The 23,117-nt window shown below is 39.1% G+C and overlaps 1 protein-coding gene across 4 annotated transcripts in view; it reads left to right on the top strand.

Annotated features, from left to right (window-relative positions):
* BICD1 (BICD cargo adaptor 1) overlaps nucleotides 1-23,117 on the top strand; it is a 274,856-nt gene that overhangs the window by 217,079 nt on the left and 34,660 nt on the right. For 2 of the 4 annotated variants that reach the window (XM_032778930.2, XM_032778929.2), the window contains exons 6-7: nucleotides 5,092-5,243; nucleotides 18,359-18,566. In XM_032778930.2, the coding sequence (XP_032634821.1) occupies nucleotides 5,092-5,243; nucleotides 18,359-18,566 (360 nt within the window). Of the gene's footprint in view, nucleotides 1-5,091; nucleotides 5,244-18,358; nucleotides 18,729-19,631; nucleotides 19,823-23,117 lie in introns of those variants that run through there. The other 2 variants (XM_032778931.2, XM_075069115.1) reach the window with 2 other exon arrangements.

Here is a 23,117-nt window from a genome sequence, read left to right as displayed (position 1 = left end):
GTCGAGACCCATCCCATCCCTGGCCTCTTTGATTCTTGCTACATTGGCCTTGGTATTCTAAATAATGTCTAAAATCCTTTTTAGAAATGGCATTACTGTTTTAAAACATGCCTATTGTTTTTTATTATTATTAATTATTATTATTATTGTTGTGATTAATTTTTCTGTGATTTTTTGTAAAGAAACACAATGAAAAGTACAAAAGGGGTAAATGACTTACAGCTTGTTGATGTTTCAAAATACAGCATGCTTCATGGGATCTTCAATACAAGTATGCAATTTTACAAGTAAACAGTCACAGCAATGAATAATTTTGCTTTTTCGATAACATCTTCTGGTCAGGAACAGTAGGCATAATACTAAAAAAGAGGCATTAAATTAATGCCAAAAAGTTAGTGTTTTTAGGAAAACATACTTATTTAAGAAGAGCTTACTACTCTCTTCTTACCATCCTTCAACTCAAGGAAAGGCTCCTTAGAAACAAAATGCAGGATTATGGTTTGGATATTGCCTAGGTAATGACATTACACAGTAAACCTAGGAAACATGAATGCTATCTAGTGGCCGCCAAGTAGCACTGTAACTTCATTCTGAAAAAGAAAACTGCATCATGTTGCTAAAAGAAACAGTACAATGAAGTGTTTCACTAACATTTTCTGCTAAGTTGGCATTATAATCAGTAGCTCCTGAAAAAAGAAATGTACAGTACTGCCTCTTAACTTGAATTATGCTTATCTGACTGAAGGAAAACAATCAAGGAACTTACAGTCCTCTTTGCTCATATTATAGTAGCCCTCAAAAGCACCGAACAGGATTAGAGTCCCATTATACTAAAAAAATATACTAACTTAGAGGAGAGTGTCTGCCTCAAAGACCTTGCAACCTAAAATATCCAGACAAAAAAAAACAGAAAAAGGGTGGTGAAAATGGGATCAAGCAGTTTGATCAAGGTTATGATGATGAACATACCTTTTGTTAGTTCACTTTCTTCTTTTTATTTTATGCATACATTTATTCAGCGCTTCGCTTGCTGTATCAACACTAGTTTGGGAGCAAAACGTAGAATCTTAAAAATCTAAAGCAATAGTAAAGTAATTATACTAACCATAAGGCTCACATCAATAAAGGTTCTGATTTTTGGTTTCAAATAACATGTAGAAAGTAAAATAAACCTGCCTACAATGGGGAAATTCAACAGCCTGAGAATTTCCTTTAAATTAATTAAAAATAAACACATACATTAAATAAAATTCCTTACTTCAGGCAAATATGGTGAACAGTAGGACTCTCTAGTCCCCTCTAGTCTATTCAGTATCCATTTGACATATGTGCTGGCTGCAGCCATGATGCTTCTATCTTTGACAACTGGGATGTCTCCTCAAGTCCTGAGACATTGCAGGAATTACTTGAGGACCTAAAATATCCCCCAAAGCCTGAGACTTAAGCCAAAAGCCTGGAGCTAGGCAGGTATAGTAAAATGGAGATTTTGTACTTTGAATGCAAATGTAGATCACGACACTAAGTACTCCTCAAAGTGCTATGTATTTTCCATAACTAAAATAGCAGGCTCACTGTTTTGCTTTTTTATGTGTAAAAATGAAGTACTTACCATTTTAGCATTTTTCATTTTTTTCAGTAACAAGTATCGCTCATTTGTTTTGCTTCACACACTGTTACCACAAAGCAAGTGGCAAGACATTTCTAAATGTGTAAAGTTGTCTTGAAACTTGAAATATCTAAACTGAAAAAGAGTAAACAAAGCAAAGTTTGCATGTGGGCTATAGTTTTAAGGCCACAACTTTTGAGAGATTGAATTTGGGACAGAAAAAGAGTCCTTCTATAATATTGATAGACTGGGGGGAAGAGTTGAGACAAGCAATGCAAACCTATGCATGTACAGATGCTCTGCCCTATTCCTTTGGAAGCCATTTAGGTATATCTGCAGGTTTTTGATAGAGGAATTTGTTTTCTATTATCTTGCCTAGCTATATTTTTCTTGATTTTGTTTGCTTTGCCTTTGGCGCGCTTGTACTCACTTATGTTTGAAGATGACTTTGAGAAGAGTTGCCTGAGACTACATAATTTTACATGTAAAAGCTTGTGTGGAGCAAAGGAAGCTCATTGGGGACCTCCTGGAGGATTTTCAGTTTTTAATTTTGTTATATACCTACTCTTTTAGACTACAGTGTATTGAGAAGAGAAAGACCTGAAGGTTTTGGTGCATTGACTCTCATTTTTAGATAGGAATTCAGCAGGAGTAGTTATAATAATTTACATTTATACATTCCTTTTTGCCCTGTATGGTCCTAGAACTGTTTACAAATTTAAACTGAAAGACAAACTAAATGTTGGGATCGCTTCAACCAGCAAAGAAACACGGTTGTTCTGGGGTGGAATGTTGCAGCACTGTCGGCAGCAATATCAAAACAGGATATGACATACAGAATGCCATATCCATGTATCTGTTGTACAATTTGTTAGCACTGTGGCACCAAAGAAAAAGATCCTTGAGAAATCACGTCAGCTGTAGCAGAGGAGTACAGACTGTATTTTAAGTCTGACAGTGTGTATCCTAGATGAGGAGTGGCAGTGGGAGACAGTTCAGGAATGGGCGGTAACTGTTCTCTAAAATATTCTTGTACCAGCTCAGAGGAAATTAACACAGCCATGATTTACCAGACAGATGTTTCCTTGAAATCCACATTATCAACTAGTAAGGTTCTAGAGGAATGTTTATATTGTCCCTCTCAAAATGGCAATCATCTCCCATTGTTCTTAATGAGACTAAGGCCCCAGATTCCCTATAGGATGATGGTTAGTCCCCTGTGTTGTGTGGAGGTAGAGATACTCAGTATCATTGTGAACAATGAGGGGGGGAGAGAGAGAGAGAGAGAGAGAGACCTTCCTCAAAATGGCCACCAACGGGTGAGTGTCATAGTTCCTGTCCTATTGAGAACCGTGGAAGATAGCAGACATTTTGAAAAAGGGCTTTTCTTTGTAGAGTTCTCAGTAGTACAATGCTTTATTGAGACTTTCAGTTATCAAGAATAGGAAAAATGACCATTAATCCAAAAATAAATTATTAAAATGCAGTCAATGCACACATTTTCTCTGAGTGCTAACTCTATGGGAAGTTATTGTGTATGGGAAGTGTGTTGTTCCGTTACTGAGATCATTGGGGGTGGGGAAGGGCAAAGTCTAGCACCAGATACTAAATTACTTTACGTCAGTTTGATTCCTAAACAAATCAGCAGCTGTACTTGTAAACTCTTAGAAGATACATTCTATACTCAAACAAGAGGTGTGGTAAATTTGGGGAGGATATGCAGTATTGTTCATACAAAGCAAAGAAGTTTGGATTCCTGCTTTTAAGTACAAAACAGAACTCAGCCTTAACTATGGAGTCACTACAAACACCTCCGTAAGGCACCCGTGGTATCTTTAAATGACAGAGACTATTGGGCTAAGTAATCTGCACACGAGAACTCTTGACACGTGTCCTGTCCCCCTCATACCACTGAACCACTACCGCCAAACAAGTAGATACAAGTCATTAATAATGTAATTACAACTTGATTTCTTCAAATTACAACTTGAGTTCTGACCTTGTCCCCGTGGGTCCTGCGCTTCTAGGCGATTTATGCTAGCCTCAGTGGCTCACTGTGACCCTCCATGTAGCTCTTCTCTCTCTAGGGCCAGAGTTACAGTCTACTGAGCCCTTTTCATCATAGGCCTGCAAGGAGTTTGGTGAGAGAACTCTCACAGTCTCTGTTGTCCCTGGGGGCTTATTTCAGAACAGTTTAGCCTCCTGTCCTGATAGGGGCCTGACTTCCCCTCCCAGGAGATGTTCCTGTAGTGGTGGGTTGTGGGGAACCCGGGCCCACCCTCTACTCCGGGTTCCGGCCCAGGGACCCTAATGGTAGCAGCTGTTGGCAGCCAACCTTTCACTGCCAGAGTTCCTACATTTTCCCTGGGCCATTTCCCCACAGCTTTCCTGCTTCTCCCTTCTTCACCCTTACCGCAGGGCTCCCTTACTGATGGTTTGAGGGTGTCTTCATTAACCAGCCCTTCAGCCGCACCTCCACTCCTCTGGCTCCCTGGCTTTCCTCTGCCTGACTGGAGTGAGCCCTTTTTATAGTATCAGTGGGGCCTTAATTAGAGTCAGGTGGTGACATTAGCTTAATGGCCTCACCTGACTCTTTGCAGGTTAATTAGAGTCAGGTGTTCTGATTAGCCTGGAGCAGCCCCTGCTCTGGTCAGTCAGGGAACAGAAAACTGTTAATCCAGTATATCTGCCTTCTGCTATTCTGCTGTACCCAACTGGCCTGGGTCTATCACAATGGCCTATATGCAAATGTCAGTTAATTTTAACTATCTGGAAGATTTGAAGTGGCTGCATTATTCCTTTTTTAAAATCATTTGAGACGAAGAAAAAACTGATGGAGATACTACATTTCCTAAATGATCAAATTTTAATTAGTCTTAACTCTCAAATTAATTAATTGATTCACTTGTAAATTCTTAGAAAATTCTTGTTATACTCAGTAAATGCTGTAAGTTTGGGGAGGATACACTGTACTTCACGTACAAAACAAATATCAAATTTCTGGTTTATGTGCAAAATAGAACTCACCTATAACTATGGAGTTGCAACTGAAGCCTCCATAGTGAACTTCCTTTCCCCTCCATCCCAACAACATGACAAATAACACCAGCCAACAGATTTCATGGTGCGTTTGGGGTGGTTACTGGATCTACGAAAGTAACTGTGGTGATCCATGGATTTCTTATATATAGTTGTCTGTAGAGTTCTATTGTTGAAGCTGATTATGGTGTCCAGGAGGTTGATACCGGTGTGGGAATGTTCTAGAAAGAGTGTGATGGTTGTTGAAGTTGTGGTGGAAATCTGCGAGGGAGTTTAGGTGGTCTGTCCAGAGGATGAAAGTATCATCAATGTATCTCAGGTATATCACTGGTTTCATGGTGCATTAACTTATGAATGAAGGTGGAATCCAGAAATGAAATCATAACCTGGCCTCTTAGCTGTTAGCAAATTCCCTTCTCAGAAGCATATATCCCTCTCTTTTTCAGACAGCTGAAGTGGCACTGGCCAATCTGAAGAATAAATATGAGAATGAAAAATCAATGGTGACTGAAACTATGACCAAACTGCGAAATGAATTAAAGGCTTTGAAAGAAGATGCAGCAACCTTCTCATCCTTGAGAGCAATGTTTGCAACCAGGTAAGGGAAACTGCCTCATAGCTTTCTCTCCTGCTCAATAGTTGAAAGGCACTCCAATGATGTGAGGAAGAGAACATTATCACCTACATGCATTTCTTCTCATGCTCTTGAATGCGCTAGTATGTTGATACAAAAGCTACTTTCCTCAAGGTGGGTGAGGCAATATCTTTTACTGTTGGTGGAAGGGACAAGCTTTTGAGCTTTCTGCAGTACCAAAGCTTTGTTGGATGAAGGAGAATGAAGTTTGTAATGCAGACTCTGCAAAAGTTTCAAGCTTCTAAATGGCGCCAAGCTGCATGCCTCTGAAAATAATCCTTTTAAGTGGCAATGCCAGTACAGCCTTGGGTAAAGTGTTAAAAATAACTATATTAAAGCCCTTTATATTTGGATTTATACTCCTGTTTTTTGAAGTGGAAAATAAACATTAGATTTATGTGCTTTTTGTTCACACTCCGAAAAGATAACACAGTGATTCTGCCATGTAAAAACCTTCACAATGGAAAAAAAATCTATAATTCCCTATCAGTATGGCTCTGCTATAACCCTGCACTGATAATTATCAGGTGACTGCAGTTTCTCATTGCACTCTAAATTATTATTTTCTACAGCTGTTGGTATTTCATTTATTATCTTCTTCTTCATAGATTTAAAAATGTTACACACCTTCTGCAGTGAATTTTTCAGTTCTTCCCAGCAGGATCTTAATTAATCACATCTTGTGTTTTTTGTTTTTTTTTTAACTAAAGGGAACTTTCAGTTTTAGCTGGTTTCTTAAAGGTGACCTGCAAATAATTATTTTCAAAAGATCCAATGCCTGCAGCAATATGTGCTGAATTCCCCCAAGTAACCAAACAAAGAGAGATATTCAGCACTTTATAGGATTAAATCACCCTATTTTCCCCTTCTAATCTGACACCACATTTTCTGCAGGTTCTTGCTTCATGTAGTGCCCTATCATGCACTAATTCAGGGGTTCACAAACTGGGGGTCAGGACCCCACAGGGGGTCATGGGGTTATTACATGAGGGGTCATGAACTGTCACTGTCAGCCTCCATCCCAAACCACACTTTGCCTCCAGCATTTATAATGGTGTTAAATATGTATACAAAATATGGCTGTCGATTACTCGCAGTTAACTCATGCAATTAACTAAAAAAAATTAATTGCAATTTAAAAAATTAATCTCAGTCTCAATTGCACTAAGTAATAGAATACCAACTGAAATTTATTAAATATTTTGTATGTTTTTCTACATTTTCATATATATTGTATTTTATGTTGTGACTGAAACCAAAGTGTGTATTATTTTTTATTACAAATATTTGCACTGTAAAAATGATAAACAAAATAGTATTTTTCAATTCACCTCATACAAGTACTGTAGTGCAATCGCTTTGTTGTGAAAGTGCAATTTACAAATGTAGATTTTTTTTGTTACATAAGTGCACTCAAACCAAAACAATGTAAAACTTTAGAGCCTACAAGTCTACTCAGTCCTATTTCTTGTTCAGCCAATCACTAAAACAAACAAGTTTGTTTACACTTACAAGAGATAATGCTGCCCTCTTCTTATTTAAGTGTCACCAGAAAGTGAGAGCAGGCATTTGCATGGCACTCTTGTAGCCAGCATTGCAAGGTATTTATGTGCCAGATATACTAAACATTTATATACCCCTTCATGCTTTGGCCACCATTTCAGAGGACATGTTTCCATGCTGATGAGGCTCATTTAAAAAAAAAATGCATTAATTAATTTCTGACTGAACTCCTTGGGGGAGAATTGTATGCCCCCTGCTGTTTTACTTGCATTTCACATATATTTCATGTTCATACCAGTCTTGGATGATGACCCAGCACATGTTCATTTTAGGAACACTTTCACAGCAGATTTAACAAAACGCAAATAAGGTATCAATGTGAGATTTCTAAAGATAGTTACAGCACTCAACCCAACGTTTAAGAATCTGAAATGTCTTTCAAAATCTGAGAGGGATGAGATGAGGAGTGTGCTTTCAGAAGTCTTAAAAGAGCAACATTCCAATGCGGACACTACAGAACCCAAAAAAGAAAATTAACCTTCTGCTGGTGGCGTCTGACTCAAAAGAGGATGAAAATGAACATGTGTTGGTCCGTACTGCTTTGGATTGTTATCGAGCAAAACCCATCATCAGCATGGACACATGTCCCCTGGCACGGTGGTTGAAGCATAAAGGGACATATGAATCTTTAGTGCATATGGCATGTAAATACCTTGCGATGCCAGCTACAATAGTGCCATGAGAACTCCTTTCAGGTGACCTTGTAAACAAGAAGTGGGCAGCATTATCTCCTGCAAATGTAAACAAACTTGTTTGTCTGAGCAATTGGCTGAACAAGAAGTAGGACTGAGTAGACTTGCAGATTAAAATTTTACATTGTTTTAATTTTTAATGCAGTTTTTTGTACATAATTCTACATTTGTAAATTTATCTTTCATGATAAAGAAATTGCACTACAGTACTTGTATTTTTCAATTCACCTAATACTATTTCTTTTGTTTTCTTAGAGTGCAAATACTTGTAAGAAAAAAATGTAAAGTGAGCACTGTACACTTTGTATTCTGTGTGGTAATTAAAATCAGTATATTTGAAAATGTAGAAAACATCCAAAATATTTAAATAAATGGTATTCTATTATTGTTTAACAGTGCAATTCATCACGATTAATTTTTTAATCGCTTGACAGCCCTAATAAAAAAGTGATTTTAATATATAAGGGCGGGGGGGGTGCCACAGTCAGAGGCTTGCTATGTGCAAGGGGTCACCAGTACAAAAGTTTGAGAACCATTGCACTAATCTAACCATATTACATGCACAGTTTCATACTGGAACTTCTCTGTAGTAATTAGGAGCCAGATCAACAGCTGGTTTGAGTGAATGTAGCTTCAGTGACTTCACTCTAGAAATGCATGGTTTTGTATAGGTTTTAAAAATCTGTTTATTCATCTTTTAAAAAGCACACTTTGTGAGGTATACATAGATGTAGGCCATTCCAGTCTCCAACAAGGACCTGAGGAGGGTGTGGCGTCAGTGGCATAAAGCAGACTGCTTATCATGTAGAGCAAGAGCCAATAATCTGCTATGTGGCTGCACTTTGGAAAGCTTGAGAAAGGAAATGTCAAGGTAATGTTAGATTGTTGGTGTACTGAATGCACTTCTTTATCCCTCTTGGGACACTGTGTTCCTCCACCATTCACAGATGATTTGCTATACATTTCAAAGAGAGATGAATACAGAGATATCCCATATGTACAATTAATTTAAATGCTAGGATGTTCTTTTGATCCCTGAATTATCAGAATACAGCATAGACAGGGACTGTTGATTACATTGTTGACTACTACACATACAGGAACTCCTCACTTAATGTTGTAGTTATGTTCCTGAAAAATGCTACTTTAAGTGAAACGATGTTAAGCAAATCCGATTTCCCCATAAGAATTAATGTAAATCAGGGGGTTACCCATATATATGTAAATACACAAAAAACACAAACATTATCTCCCCACATGTATTTAAGGGTTGAATCTGAGTCATTTATTTTGCAGGATGTTTAACCATTTCTGGCCATGTTGACTTAACATAGCCATTAATGTTCTTCAGAGAGCACTTATTACTCTGGCATTCAGCCATGAAGGCTGGGAGGTGTTGTACCTCAATTTCCCATTTTACACAGCAGTTTAAGCTTGTAATGGTTTTTCTGCTGCAGAAAGTTTGAGGAATGTGCATGGCATTAGCTGTGAAACTTAAATGTTATTAGGCTTTCTAATCCAGAGTGTGTTCTTACTCAACCAAACAGCATAATTATAAGGGTGTCTATTATGTACCACTTTTGACATGTTCAAGGACTTTTCCAAAAGACTGTGCACAATGTACATTTTTACAGTTTTTGTTATCAGCAACTAGTCACAATTATTCACAATAATATTAATATCAGTTTTATCATCTGTGTATGTCTACAATCATTTTTGTCATGCCTTGACTGTTCTTTAGACAAATCCTGTGTTAGTCAGCTTGTTCCATCTTCCTTTTGAACGTTTGTAGCTTCTTCTTTACTTTAGGGTTTTCCTTAACATAGGATTTCACTTTAACCACTTCCTTGGTGTTTTGGTATTTTAGAGTTAACCTGTACTTCCATTACATAATAACCTTTTCCCCTTTCTCCCTGTTCTGGAGGGTCAAAATCTGAGCTCTTTTGCTTAACAGAATCCATTGGCTGGCTGGGTGTGTCCTCTTTGCTAATGGCTATAGGCAAGTCTGTCTCTCCCCAGTCAAGTCACGTAATTTACATCAACATAGACACTAGCCTGTTTACCAGTTTTCAGATCCTCAGCCTTTACCAATTCCAAGGCTGGACTCTGTCTTAAAGAGATACCATCTATTTTCACTAGCATGTTAGATTTAAGGTTCTTTTGTCCTTCCCCTACCAACCTCTGCTTCCACATGGAATCAGAGGTCAAGACCACTAAGAGACTACAAGACATATCCAAAATATCTAGAGATGAGAGTTTACGTAGGGTGACCAGATATCCCGATTTTATAGGGACAGTCCCGATTTTTGGGACTTTTTCTTACATAGGCTCCTATTATCCCCTACCCTCATCCTAATTTTTCACATTTGCTGTCTGGTCACCCTAAGTTTACCTGCCATCCTCTGTATTCTCGACAGATTAACTGCACAGCTGTTCTCTTGCTCTGCAGATTCAGCTATCCAGTTTTCCCTCGGAACCTGAGATATAGACTGTTTACTCAAAGAATTAACATGAAGACATTCCTGTCCCAACAACATTGTCTTCCCAACAAGCTGATTAAGCTCGTAGGGCTGTTTAAAATCCCTAACAATTTTTACTTTATCTGAAATATTCTCAAATCTATCCACACTGGATTTTTTCAAAAGCAAGGCCAGTGGATCTATGCACATTTGAAAGACTTTGACCATTAGGCACCAACGCACTTTCCTCAGAAGAGAGACTGTTTACTATCAACAATGGCCCATTAAGAGTCAAGGGAAACAATCCCTTTTCACAGACTTCAGAGACTTTACCAAGAAATTGCTTTTCTTCTGCAATATCATGTACTGCAACAGATTCTTTTTGAGATTTATTTATGTCCAGAACCGACTTTGGCACGATAGACAAAACACCAAACTCCTTCTGAGTTTCACTTACATCCAGAATCACCTCTGGCCCATCAGGAGGATTTTTACACAGCTCCCTTTCAGGTAAACTGCTAGACTTCATAGTCAAAAGATTAGAAGCATTCTCTTCCTTGTTACAAGTTTCCACACTGTCAGTGGGTAACATAGTCAAATCACCTTCATGCTTTCCTTGTGCCCTGGCTGGCTATGATATCAACCTGATCAAACATGGTTGCCATATCTTTACCCAGCAACACACTAGCAACAGGCAAAATAGAAGCACCAGAATTGTTTGGTCTCTGGGAGCAATTTGTGACATTAACTGGGTGCAACCTAGTTACAATGTCATTATCCCTAGCAGACACAAATTTAGGACCACTTCCTTCCTGGGCTTTAGCTGTATCCAGAATCAGCTTTGTGTCAACTGATAAATCTTCAACCATCAGAGGCTGACAGGCTTCTTCTGTCTGCTTTACAGACAGAGAGAGAGACTGTTTCTCAGCAGGCATGCTGCTATTCAAAACAGACAAACAATTGGAGATATCTTTTTCTTTGTCCCAGCACCTATGGCTGATTTCAGACACATACCTGGAAAGTTAGGCAGCTTTCTTAACAGGCAAGTTTGCTACCCCCAACAGATAAACAGCTATTCTCCATATTATACTGAGCTACTTTAAGCTAATAATTTTCACATTGGTAGGCACACTTTCACAAGTTTTACTAGCCAACAATCCATCACTCACCAAGACTGTACGCTTTCCTTCCTCAATTAGGGCTTTAACCTGATCACCAACTTTAATTTGCTCTAGAGAAACTTTTCCCTGAGTCTAATCTAATGCCAGATTCACTTCTGGGATATTAGACAGACATTTAGAAGCTTTATTCAGAGACAAACTGCTTTTTTACACAGACAAACAGCTATTTTCCACCTTCCTGAGGTTAGAAACACCCTCTTTCTGGTCATAGCAAAATTGGTTAAACACAGACAACTATCTAAAGTCAAATAACATACCAACATTGTTATAAACTGGACTTTCAGAATGATACAGGTTTTGCTGTTCTTCTGTTGCTTTTTTGATTTGGAGCTCAAGTCTGACAACCCTCTCCTCAGCAGCCAGCCATTCCATGTGACTTGCATGGGCTTCTGTCTTTGAGTAGCTTCTTTCTCCAGCTGGGCCAAAGCTTGCTGCTTTTGCATTTGAATTTCTGTCAGTCTTTGTTCAAACTGTTGCTGGTTTCTCACTGCAAGCATTTTCACTGGGTCTGCTTGCTGATCCCTTGTCATTAGCAGATTTTTCAGTTTTTGCTCCGGGGCCGTTTTCTTAAAAGACAACCCCCTCTGTGAGCCCGATTCTTCAAGGCTTTTTCTGTTATGATCTTTGTACGATCATGGGTCATTCACTGTAAGTGATTTTTAACCCTCAAACGCTCAAATATCAAAATTAATTTTGACAAGGGTGTGGTTCTGATCCAAAAACCCAAGTTAACCTTTGGTAATGTGTAGCCTAGCATGACTATACCACTGTGACTGAGGTCCCAGTGGGGGCCAGCTGAGGTCAGTCGATTAGGGTGAACTGCAAAGAATGGGGCAGACAAACTCCAAAGCTGGTGGATAATTCAATACTTAGATTTACCAAGCCAGCATAAAACAGCTTCTTCATTACCTCACTGGTTATTCAGAAGTCAATAACACAGTTCCCTTAAAGTAGCCAGCCTCAGCCTCCATCCAGGTACCCAAGTCAAATATGATGAAGATTTCTGAAAATCATATTTCATCACAAAAAGAAAAGATTCTACCAATCCCAAAGGATTGGACACATTACCTCTCAGGTTATTGAATATTCCAGATCTTTCGCAAACACACATGGTTAGCTATATGAATTAACATAAGGCAATTTGCTTGTTCCTCCACCATTCACAGATGATTCTCTATACATTTCAAAGAGAGATGTATACAGAGATATCCCATGTTTGCAATTAATTTAAATGCCAGGATGTTCTTTTGATCTCTGAATTATCAGAATACAGCATAGACAGGAACTGTTGATTACATTGTCCACCACTGTACATACAGGGCCGGTGCTTCCATTTAGGCGACCTAGGCGGTCGCCTAGGGCGCTAGGATTTGAGGGGGCAGCATTTTGCCACCCTCAGCGGCAATTCTGCGGCGAGACCTTCACTCGCTCCAGGACCCGCCGCCAAAGTGCCCCAAAGACTGGGAGCCGCGGAAGGACCCCCCTCCGCTGCAGAACTGCCGACGACGACCGGGAGCGCGGAAGGACCCCTGCCTAGGGCGCCAAAAACCCTGGCGCCGCTCCTGTATACGTGTATATGTAAAAACAACGAGGAGTCCTTGTGGCACCCTAGAGATGAACACATTTATTTGGGCATAAGCTTTCATGGGCTAGGAGTGGGTTCTAGCCTATGAAAGCTTATGCCCAAATAAATATGTTAGTCTGTAAGGTGCCACAAGGACTCTTAATTGTTTTTGCTGATACAGACTAACACAGCTACCACTCTGAAACATATATATGTAAATATACAAAACCGCAACCATTATTTCCCCATATGTCTTTAAGGGTTGAATCTGAGTCATTTATACCTGAGTCATGGCCCTTTCTGGCCACGTGTCACACCATGGAAGGGCATTGTTGGGACCACTGTAATCAAGGGATCACTTATCAAGATCAAATGCCTTTTAGTGGCCTATAGAGTTTTTCTGTATGAGTCTAACTGTATAGAGTAAAAACAATAAAATATGGATGACACTACTGCAGGCTGGTTTATCTGGAATTAGGCTCCACATGTCTGTTGGAGTTAATCAGAACCATGAGTAACATCACATAGTGATGTGCATCAGTGTTTAAAAATGTCACTGCATGAATTATAGAAAGCAGTGTTGGTTAAAGGTAGTGGCATTGAAGTATTCAAAGGGGGTTGTGTAGTATTTTGTGGGCACAGACAGTCATAAAAAGTCAGTGTGTTTTTTAAATTTCACTGCAGATCATATGTATCAGTGCATTTGTTGGTTCTGCTCTGCTGAAAATGTCCCCTCTCTTCTCCCTCCCCCAAAAATCTAAGGAATTTTTTATTTAAGTCTCTCTTTCCAAATGCTCAAATGATACAGCAAGTCATTGTCCCCTGTTTTGAAGCACTGTATGTCTAAATAAAAAGTGCTACTCCAAACAATGTACTGTAGGCATCCATTCAAGAAAAAAAAAATCTGTCTGAAAAAATGGGAGAATGTGAGATTTTTCTAATTGTGACTCTGTTGTAGCATAACCTTGAGCATGAAAATTCAGTTGTGTAATCTGCTGTTCAAGAAAAGTAGAGTGGTCCCTATGGCAACCCTGCATCACATGATATCTATTTCTGAGTCCATACTGAAGGAAGGGCATTTCTTGAAAGAAGAGTTATATTATAAATATGGATATTAAAATGATTTCTTCTCTCTTATAGTATTTGCAAGGAGAGTATTTTTTCCTCTATGAAGTACACTTTTCTGTTTTGTAGGGAAAGTTTTGTTTGTTTGTTCTGGTGCTCTGCTATACAAAATCACATATACCATCTTTGTGGTGATGCAGCATTTTAAATGCATGTCTTCAAAGGGGAAACAGCAGTCCTGTTCCTCGCATAGATGCTAAAGGGGCAGATCCCCCATGTGCTCCCCCTCTCCTGCTGGGAGCACGTGTTCCCCACAACTCTAGATCTCCTCCCACCCACCACAGGGGAAGATTTGATAAAATTCCATTTCCTGTTCAAAAGAGGATCCATTTCCCATGCTCTCCTAAGACAGTTGTTATTTTGACCTTTGCATGGATTTCTGCAAAATTTAGGGAGTCAGTTAAGGTCGGATAAGCCACATTAATTGAGTGAGGAGATATTATGTGGTGGTGAGGAACAGGTTTGATCTCTTAACTAGTCATCTCTAGACATTTTAATGTTTGGGTTTTTTTCAAAGTGAAGAAGTTTAAGTGTAATCATGTTTTGGGGCACTAGCTGGACTCCATTAAAAGATTATTTCAGCCATAATTCTTTTATAATGGCATTGTTTGTTTGTGAATATTAATAGGTATTCACGCTGAATCTTATTCAACAAAGGAAGTGATCTTCTGGAGCCAGGGACATAGATGGAACCCTGCTAGCAGAGTAGAATTTGAATTCCTATTTATTGCCACGATGAGCAGCAGCTGATCTAAACCACTGCCAACTGCTGCTGCTCACCTGAGCCTCAGATCTGATCCCTAACCTACCCACTCAATCTGTTGCTCCTTCCTGTATCCTTAGATCTGATACAAGATGCCTGTCCTCTCTACTCCTTCTGAGTGAGTGGCAGAGGGTTTGAGCACCACTCCTGTGAAACAGTGTGACAGAGTAACACATATGGAGAGAGCATAGTAATAGACTGATGCCTTTTAAAAAACAATCTTAATTTCCACATGCCACAGCAGACAATATAGTGGGAGGGGGTGAGAAAAAGGGGTCTAGTGCTGAAGGAAGGGAGAAGAGGTCTTGGCTCTCACCCCACCTTTTTGCTGGCCATCACGGCTGAGCCTGTGTTGGGAGTGGGTGTTGATGATGGTAACTGACTGGTGGTATGGGCCAATATCAGCTTACTTCCATTCCAGAGGAAGGGGTAACTAAGGAGAAAATTGTGACTCTGAGGATAGAGCACAAGTCCCACTGAAAGTCAGTAGAATTTGTGCTTCTAAATCGCTGAGGTGTGTTTAAAACTCCCATTCTGAGCCACAATGCCTCTTGGAGCCCCGCTTACGCACCATCCCACGTCATTTCAGTGCTTAACTTCTTTCCACACAATATCTTGTGAGGCTTAATTAATGTGTGTAAAGTTTTTGGAGGTTTTGGGTGAAAGGCCCTATAGATATGCATATTATTATTTCTTTAAGCAGAAACGTTTACCTTGTTATCCCATGACTACATGTTGTATGGAATATTTAACAGAGGGAGAGTACCATGGCTACAACAGGTAGTCACCTCCTGTAAACAGGAACAGCTTCCACCACTGTGGACTTCAAAGAGACTTGTAGCACTTTGGTGATTCAGCAACCTCAAAGCCAATCATAGCCTTTGACTTGACTGTTTTATGGCTATGCTTAACCTTTTAGAACACTGGTTCTCAACAAACCATAGAAACAATGGGCCATACGTTTCTGAGAGATTATAGCATACTTTGGATAGTGGTGTAGATCAAGTGACTTTAATTGTCCTGCAATGAATTGTCAAGAATGTCTTATTGCTGTTATGAAAATAAGTTTACAATGTATAGAAAATTAAGGATAACAGTCAGAAAACTTCATTAGGTCGTCAGTGACATGCACGTGAGGTCACAAACAACCAGTAAAAAAACCTCCTAGTATGTCCAAACTTCTAAAGCCAATTTATGATGATTTCCTGTACAGCAGTGAGAAGTGTGTGTGTTTGTCTAAATTGGTTTTAATAACACACATCTTCATTAAGCCTTATGTTTAAATAATAACTGCACAGTCACACTGTTTTACAAGGCAGTTGTGCAGTTACAGAGCATGTATTCTCTGAGGTCTAAGGCCAACTAATTTTATCCCAACAAGGAAACTGCATCATTGGCATATGAAAGCAAAGCAATCAGTTCTGTTGCTAGTGTTATCCTGCAAGTGTTTGTGTTGTTGAATCTAGTAGTTACATTTTTTTTGTAAATTTCCCATTGGGGATGTAGTTAGAAGTCAAAGTTTCTTTATCTCTTCTTGGGTAAATTGAAGAGGAGAACTGGAGAAGGGAGATACAAGATCTGTCGGATCCCAGTGAGTAAGAATTTTAAATCTGAAATTGTGGGTATTACAGCCATTTGTATTTCAAATTGATCTAATTTCCAGGATGCTGACATCATTCTAGTGGCCCTGTCAAATAGATTTATTAAAACAACCATAAACATAAAATTGCTTCTATCAGCAAGACGACTGTAAGCCAGACAACATTGCGGCAATATCTGTTTTCCCCATAGTTGGAATAATTAAATGCAGTCCTGCTTGTTAAAGGTCTGTAGAAAGCATATATTACTGAAGCGATGGCTGGTTTACAGTGATTTCGTTTGCAATTAAAATTGCTAAAATCACTTGAAAGAAGAGCACAATGTCTATATAGATTGAGTAAAAATTTTCCAAACACTGTGATCCTGCTTTCTAACTGAAGGATAAAAGTTATAGACTAAATGGTTTCATCATTCAGTTAGCAAGAATTCAGAGATTTATTGTGAGTCAGACATTTCGAGAGAGAAAATACAATGGTGGACTGGGTGTTTATTTTGTGTTGATTGTGTTATTAAGGCTAAATTCATCTCTGTTACACAGTTGTAAATCCATAGTAACTCCATATACTTCAGCAGAGTTACTGTGGGGTGACACTTAAATAGGGTTTTGCCCTTAGTACATAAATGGTAGGATTTTGTTATTTAAATACATCTCTTTTTTATTTTATGGTGAATTCAAACAATTTTTGTAATGAAATTTCTAACATAGTCGGTGCATATTTTAATATTTTTAAAAAAACATGTAGGAAGCATTTGATGCTGCTGAGAATGAGTGATACTATCCCATTCTAGTTATCCATAGAGCAGTTTGACTATCAGGACAATTGGACTGCATCTAGTAAGAGTTCTGACTGGAAAAGAGACTCTTCATTTAATAGAATAAAAGCTGTTTCACTCCAGCAACTGACTAATGCCAGGACATAGTGTCTTGGCCCACTGTTAGCTTTAGAAATCCCTGTTTAAAGCCATATCAAGTCAGACTCATTTTTCATTTTCAAAGCATTTTATAAACATTAACTATATCACTTGGGGGATATAGTCGTACCTCAAAACCTGCCAAAGACCAAATATGAGATGATGAAACATGGGTCGAAGTCCCAAAATGAGTGAGACAAGGAGAACTGTGGTGTAGAAACTCAAACTATTGAGTGATTGATTTCTTTGACACTTCTGTACAAAGTGAGTTTCATGATTCAACCATTCTGATGTAAATAATGTACATTTAGAATAGTGAGAGAATGTCAGGTTGTTGTAAGACTAAAACATAGATGTAAAATAAGTGAGGGACAGATAAGGGGTATGATCAGATGTGAATTGTTGTTTAGCTCCAACACTGAAGTGTTGGGAGAAGTAGGTGGATCAGGAGAATGATAATGGGAAATGAAGCTTTTGTTTACAGTTCACCATTTCAAATTCTGCTAAGGGGGTGAGCTAGAGTGTCTGAAAGTTATCACCTGACAGCTTTTGTGTAAAATGAGCAAGTGTCCACATCACAAAACCCTACTCACTACAATTTGCCTCACTCACTCCCTTATTGGAAGTCTGGTCAAGGACTGAATGGGCCTAAATACCGAACAGCCTCCTGATCCCTAAAAATGGCATATACCTTTTGAACAATTAGCAGTGGCTAATAATTGAAAGCATCTCATCATCACACAATCTATGGACTACTGGGTACTGAATGAAGATATTCCTGCTCTTGTTTTATGTAATACTTTGCTGTAGGTAGAATTTATTATTTATGACCCCCTTCATGTTATGTAAATTATCCGTTTAATTTGCCCACATGACAATTGTGCTCAAAATTAGGGATGGTCCTAAATCAAAACCCTAGAGCTAAACTCATGAGCTGGATCTGAAATCTGAAAAATTTTCATGGGCCACACCAGTGCTCTGGATCCAAATTCTCTTGTTGAACTTGAGAGTTTGAAATCCAGATCTGAATCCAAATTTTCTCAGAGTAGTGGAGGGCAAGGTTGACATTAGGCCTTTCCTAGAGATGAGTTTGAGCTGTGAACTAGATACAAATCTTGGTCGATGGTTTAGATTTGGGGTGTTGGTTCAGACCCATCTCTGCTTTGCTCTGTTTGGTTCTTAGAATACTTCACTAGGCTTCTGTTCCATTTGTTTTTCCAGGTGTGATGAGTATGTCACACAGTTGGACGAGATGCAAAGGCAGTTGGCAGCTGCAGAGGATGAGAAGAAGACCTTAAACTCTCTATTGCGGATGGCTATCCAGCAAAAACTTGCCCTCACCCAGCGACTGGAGGATTTAGAGTTCGATCATGAGCAGTCCCGACGCAGCAAAGGCAAGCTTGGAAAGAGCAAGGACAGCCGCTCTAAAGTAAGTGAGGAAGCATCAGCCACCGTGCCAACCATAGACACTTTCCTCCTGCATAGTCAGGGCCCACAGCAACCAAACTTACTGGTCAGCAGTGGCACTCAGAGGAAAAGGTATGCATGCAGTGATCTTTATAGTACAGTGCAGTGGCCAGACTTTAGTTAAAGTCATTCACTGAATTGTAAACAGATTATATTAATTATTATTATTATTTTGGTTGGGGAGAAGGGAGAGGGGAGGATAAAAATAGTGGCTGATCGAAACTCAAAGCCTGGCTAAGTATGTTTCTGATTCCATCTACCCATAATGTTAATTCCTCCTTTTTCCTATAGTTTTAGACTATATTCTGTCAGTGTTTCAGTGCATCTTGTATGTCCTTTTAAAATGGATTAAAGTTTTGCACACAGCAAAATAACCTCCAGAAAAAAAAAAAAAAGCTATGCTCTGTGAGCATGTCAATGCTTTTTTTTTTCAAAACAAACCAACACAATCCTTCTGATATGTTATAGTGCTTGCCTCTGTCTCCTCATGAGTGGGAGAAGGATATGTATGTGTTTGCTCGGATGAACTTTTCTGCATATTCAAAGGGAATGACTGTGGTTTATAACCTAAAGCAGATGTTCTGGTTGTTCAAGCAGTGAATTCTCATGTTGTCTTCTGACTGTCATGCCAAAGCTGTGTAGTTGTGGAGATGTCAATGGTTCTCATAATGAAAAGGACTCCATTAGAGAAGTGTCCTGGATGTTCATTCCCTTTCCCTGTACTTTCTGGTCACAATGCAAAGGATAAGAAAATGTTCAGGAAGCCTACTAAATGCTGAATATAATGATCAGCGGATGGGAAGGAGGGTGGAGAATAAATATATAAACCTCATCTCCTCCTCAACTATGAAAAAGAATTTCCAACGGAGGCAACATGCCATGTTGTGGAAATGATAGGAGGTGGCAACACTAGCTGGTTTTACCTGTTAAACAAATTAGCATGCTGTTGTCATTCATGAGGCATTTAAAGATAATTAAAGTAAAACTCTTTTGTTTCCATATGTATTTTTCTTGGATCTCCTGCAAGACTATTCTCACCTTCCCCTTGTGATCAGAGCCATCCCAGGACTTCAGGGACCTATCTACAGAATATATTAAGAGCCCCCCTTGATCCCACCTCCACAGAATCATTTCTTCTGAGGGGCCCCCCTTCCATGAGTGAACTCATCCATGAGTACCGTCTCAGCAAGGAAAAAAGGTTAACCGTGGCCATACCAGGTAAACATTTTTTCCTTGGGTGCATGTGGTGCAAAGTGATTAGCAGAATAGGGAACCCCAAAACTGCACACACGATGTAATTTGGGCACCTTCTGTCAACTTTAAAATCAAAATGTCCTCTCCTATGTAATCTGTTGCAGCTGCTGGCAGAACATCAGCCCCCACATGTAGAAAAACTAGTTCTAGATGGTGTGGGACAAGTTAATCCATTGTGTAAGCGGACACAACTCACATAGGCATCCACAGGAGTTGCACCCAGTTACACCAGGGCTGAATTTGGTCCAGTGCCTCTTTTGTTAGCCAGTGATGAAAATACGAACTGAAAGTGAGAGAGGAATTAGGAGTTCAAAAACAGTCACTATCGCATATAATGGCTGGAAATAGGCAAAGGCCCACAGCAGTATCTGTGTCCTGCTTGTGCTTGGCTACTTGATGGAGTTTTTTAATGGTAATATTAAGCTCACAAAAGATTTATCTTATGTACATTGATTCATGGGGTCCATCTTGCCAAGAAGCTTTCCTGGTTCCTAAGGTCATGTCATCGTACTCTTCGTGGTGGCAAACTAATAATTGCTATTTTTTCTTAGAAATCAGAAAGCAGTAAGGATGGTCTGTGACTGAGCACTGCTTTTAACCTATTAACATGCATACTTTTGATTGTCAATAGATACGTTTAACTGTTTGCTTTGAAGCTTGCCAAGCAGAAGAAGCCCAAACAGAAAATGTAAGAGGTAAAGACCAGACCGGTGGCATCCTCTGAAATAAATAAAATACGTGCTATAAGAAAACAGCATAATATGTCAGAATACGCTATGTCTCCCTTAGTGAAAGTAATACCACAGCAGGCTTAAAGAAGCGTGATTCAAATGACACTGGCTCATATACCAGATGCAGGACTGTAGGAAGCCTGAACAAAACAGGCAACCATAAGAGTCTACTGTCAAAAAATTGAATGGCTGACTGATGAAGGCAGCAGCTAAGAAATGACAACCTTGCACAGCAAATCATATCGGTCTATCATCAGGAATTCCTTTCAAATATTCCCATTGCATTGCTCTAGCAGCACCGTACAGGGTTACTTAGAATAAACAATCAGTCCTTACCTGATAGAATTGATTATTTCAGTAGGAGCGTATGGGAGCAATTGTGTCAATATTTTTCATAATTTAGAGGAAAGGGTAGTGTGCCAACAAAGAGGAGATCATGTGTGTCTATAACTACCCTCTAGACAAGAATCTGTTAATTAAACACTGATGGTATCTGTTGTTTCTTCTCCCTCTTAGAATGGGGTCATGATCACTATTTCTGGGAGCCACTTACACACCCCTAAAGAAATGGATCTTGCATTATTCACATACCCAGAACTCCCAACTTGAAATCAGTGGACGGTATGGCTGGACTCAAACATTGCAAAAGTAGATTTTTGTAAAGGAGTTTCTTTTGTTAATGTAGAATTTACAAGATTCATAGATTTTTTTTAAGGCCAGAAGGGGCCATTACAACAATCTCATCTGACCTTCTGCATAGTAGAGGCCAAATAACTTGTTGGTACTTGAAAAACAAAAGTGTTCCATTGATACTAAATGCCTTTAGTCAAACAGTGCACTGGAGGTGCACCAACATATCCTCAAAGACTATTAGGTTCTTAAGACAGTGTTATATATTCATGTATTCCTTTTCCTTCTCAAGGTACAATACCCCTAAAATGGTTTCGTGGGTGTGGTTTATTGCCTTTTATGCTTTCATACGGCCTACATTTCAAGTAAACCTATTATAGTGGTTTGTTCAAATGAATGTTCTACTGAGCACTTAATCCTGATGAAGGAAGATAGTTTTTGCCTTTCTCAGTTTACTTTAAATATCCTCATTTTACTTTACAATTGAGTATGTTGATCAAAGTTTTTTATCTGCTTCAGGTTTAAAGATTACCTTGGGCCTATTTTAGAATAGGGATTGTGAATGACAGTGGGAAATTGACTAACATTGTTCTTATTGCAGCAGGCTGAGTTGTATTTTCTTGTTCCCCAAAGCAGAAAGCATAAAACACCTTAATCCATAGCCCATTTTTACGGGAATTTTGTAAGCTCTTTGTGTCAGGAACTGGGTATTTCTCCACGCATTGTACTGAGTCGGGCACATTTGGTGCTCAACAAATAGCAATACCTCTTCATCGTGTGGATTGTCAGATAACAACAGCATCCAAACCCAAATCACACAACAGGATGAAATACAGAGCTTGTAGCAGCCATTTTCATTTGAATGAGAAATCACAAGTAGAATTAGCAATAGAATTCAAGAATGATGACACAGAATTAATTAAAACATCCACAACCATCCCAAAGAAGTTTGCAACCTTTCTTCAGTAAACTTTTCCTGTGTTCTTCTTACCCAACTCCTATGACACAGTCCCAAGAAGATTCCATAACCCATTGCTCCCACTTCGACTCCTTTAGTATTTTATACATTTCTTCTTTGAATCTCCACTTCAAAGAAACAAGCCTTCTGGTCCAGTAGGACTGTCTGGCGGTCACTTTGGTGCCCATCAAGTTCGCTATTTTTTTTTTATCAAGTGTCCCTATTGATACGGTTTGTTCTCTTCATCTACAGTTTAAACCCCCTATATTTAATCTTATAAATGAACATCCTTCTACTAATTTTAGTGCTTACAGGTAGTGAACACCAAGGTAAGGTTGAACTGTGCCTCCCACTCTAACCTCTCCATAACCTCCCCACTTCTTCATACATATGGCGCTTGGGCTGAAATTGTCCATACTTGGTCTGAGTTCTGAGATGGATTTTTCACTGAAGTTTGAGAAAAATTGGTCCAGGTTATGGAAGAGAGAAAAAAAAAATGGCTAAAGGTAGGAACTTCAAACTTGTATTGTTTCAATGTCCTCAGTGAGGAAAGAAAAATGCTATTGGTTCAGTAATTTTTTTTAAGTTATGCATGTTTTAAAATCTGCATTTCCTTCATAAGACAATTTCACCATATAACATTTAGACGTCTCTACTCATTCTTTAATCTCCAGTGTATTGGAATTAGAGATGTATTTGATGAGGAACACTAAGGACTAAAATAAGTGAACTTGGTGTGGAAAGATATCAGTTATGCCTCTCTATCTGTGATCAGCTCCCTGTGCTCCCATTTTTACATTCCCCTCTGTGGTGTTAATTTGTTCCTTGATGCTGCCCTTCTTTTAGCTCTCCTGCTTGGCACATCTGCTGGCTATCTTTAGGCATGCCACATTTCTGGACACTGCTCCCTACTTTTAGGGAAGTGCTGGCACTACTAGCC

Source organism: Chelonoidis abingdonii, chromosome 1 (assembly GCF_003597395.2).
Source record: "Chelonoidis abingdonii isolate Lonesome George chromosome 1, CheloAbing_2.0, whole genome shotgun sequence".
Taxonomy (NCBI): domain Eukaryota; kingdom Metazoa; phylum Chordata; order Testudines; family Testudinidae; genus Chelonoidis; species Chelonoidis abingdonii.
This window is presented reverse-complemented; position numbering and strand designations above follow the sequence as displayed.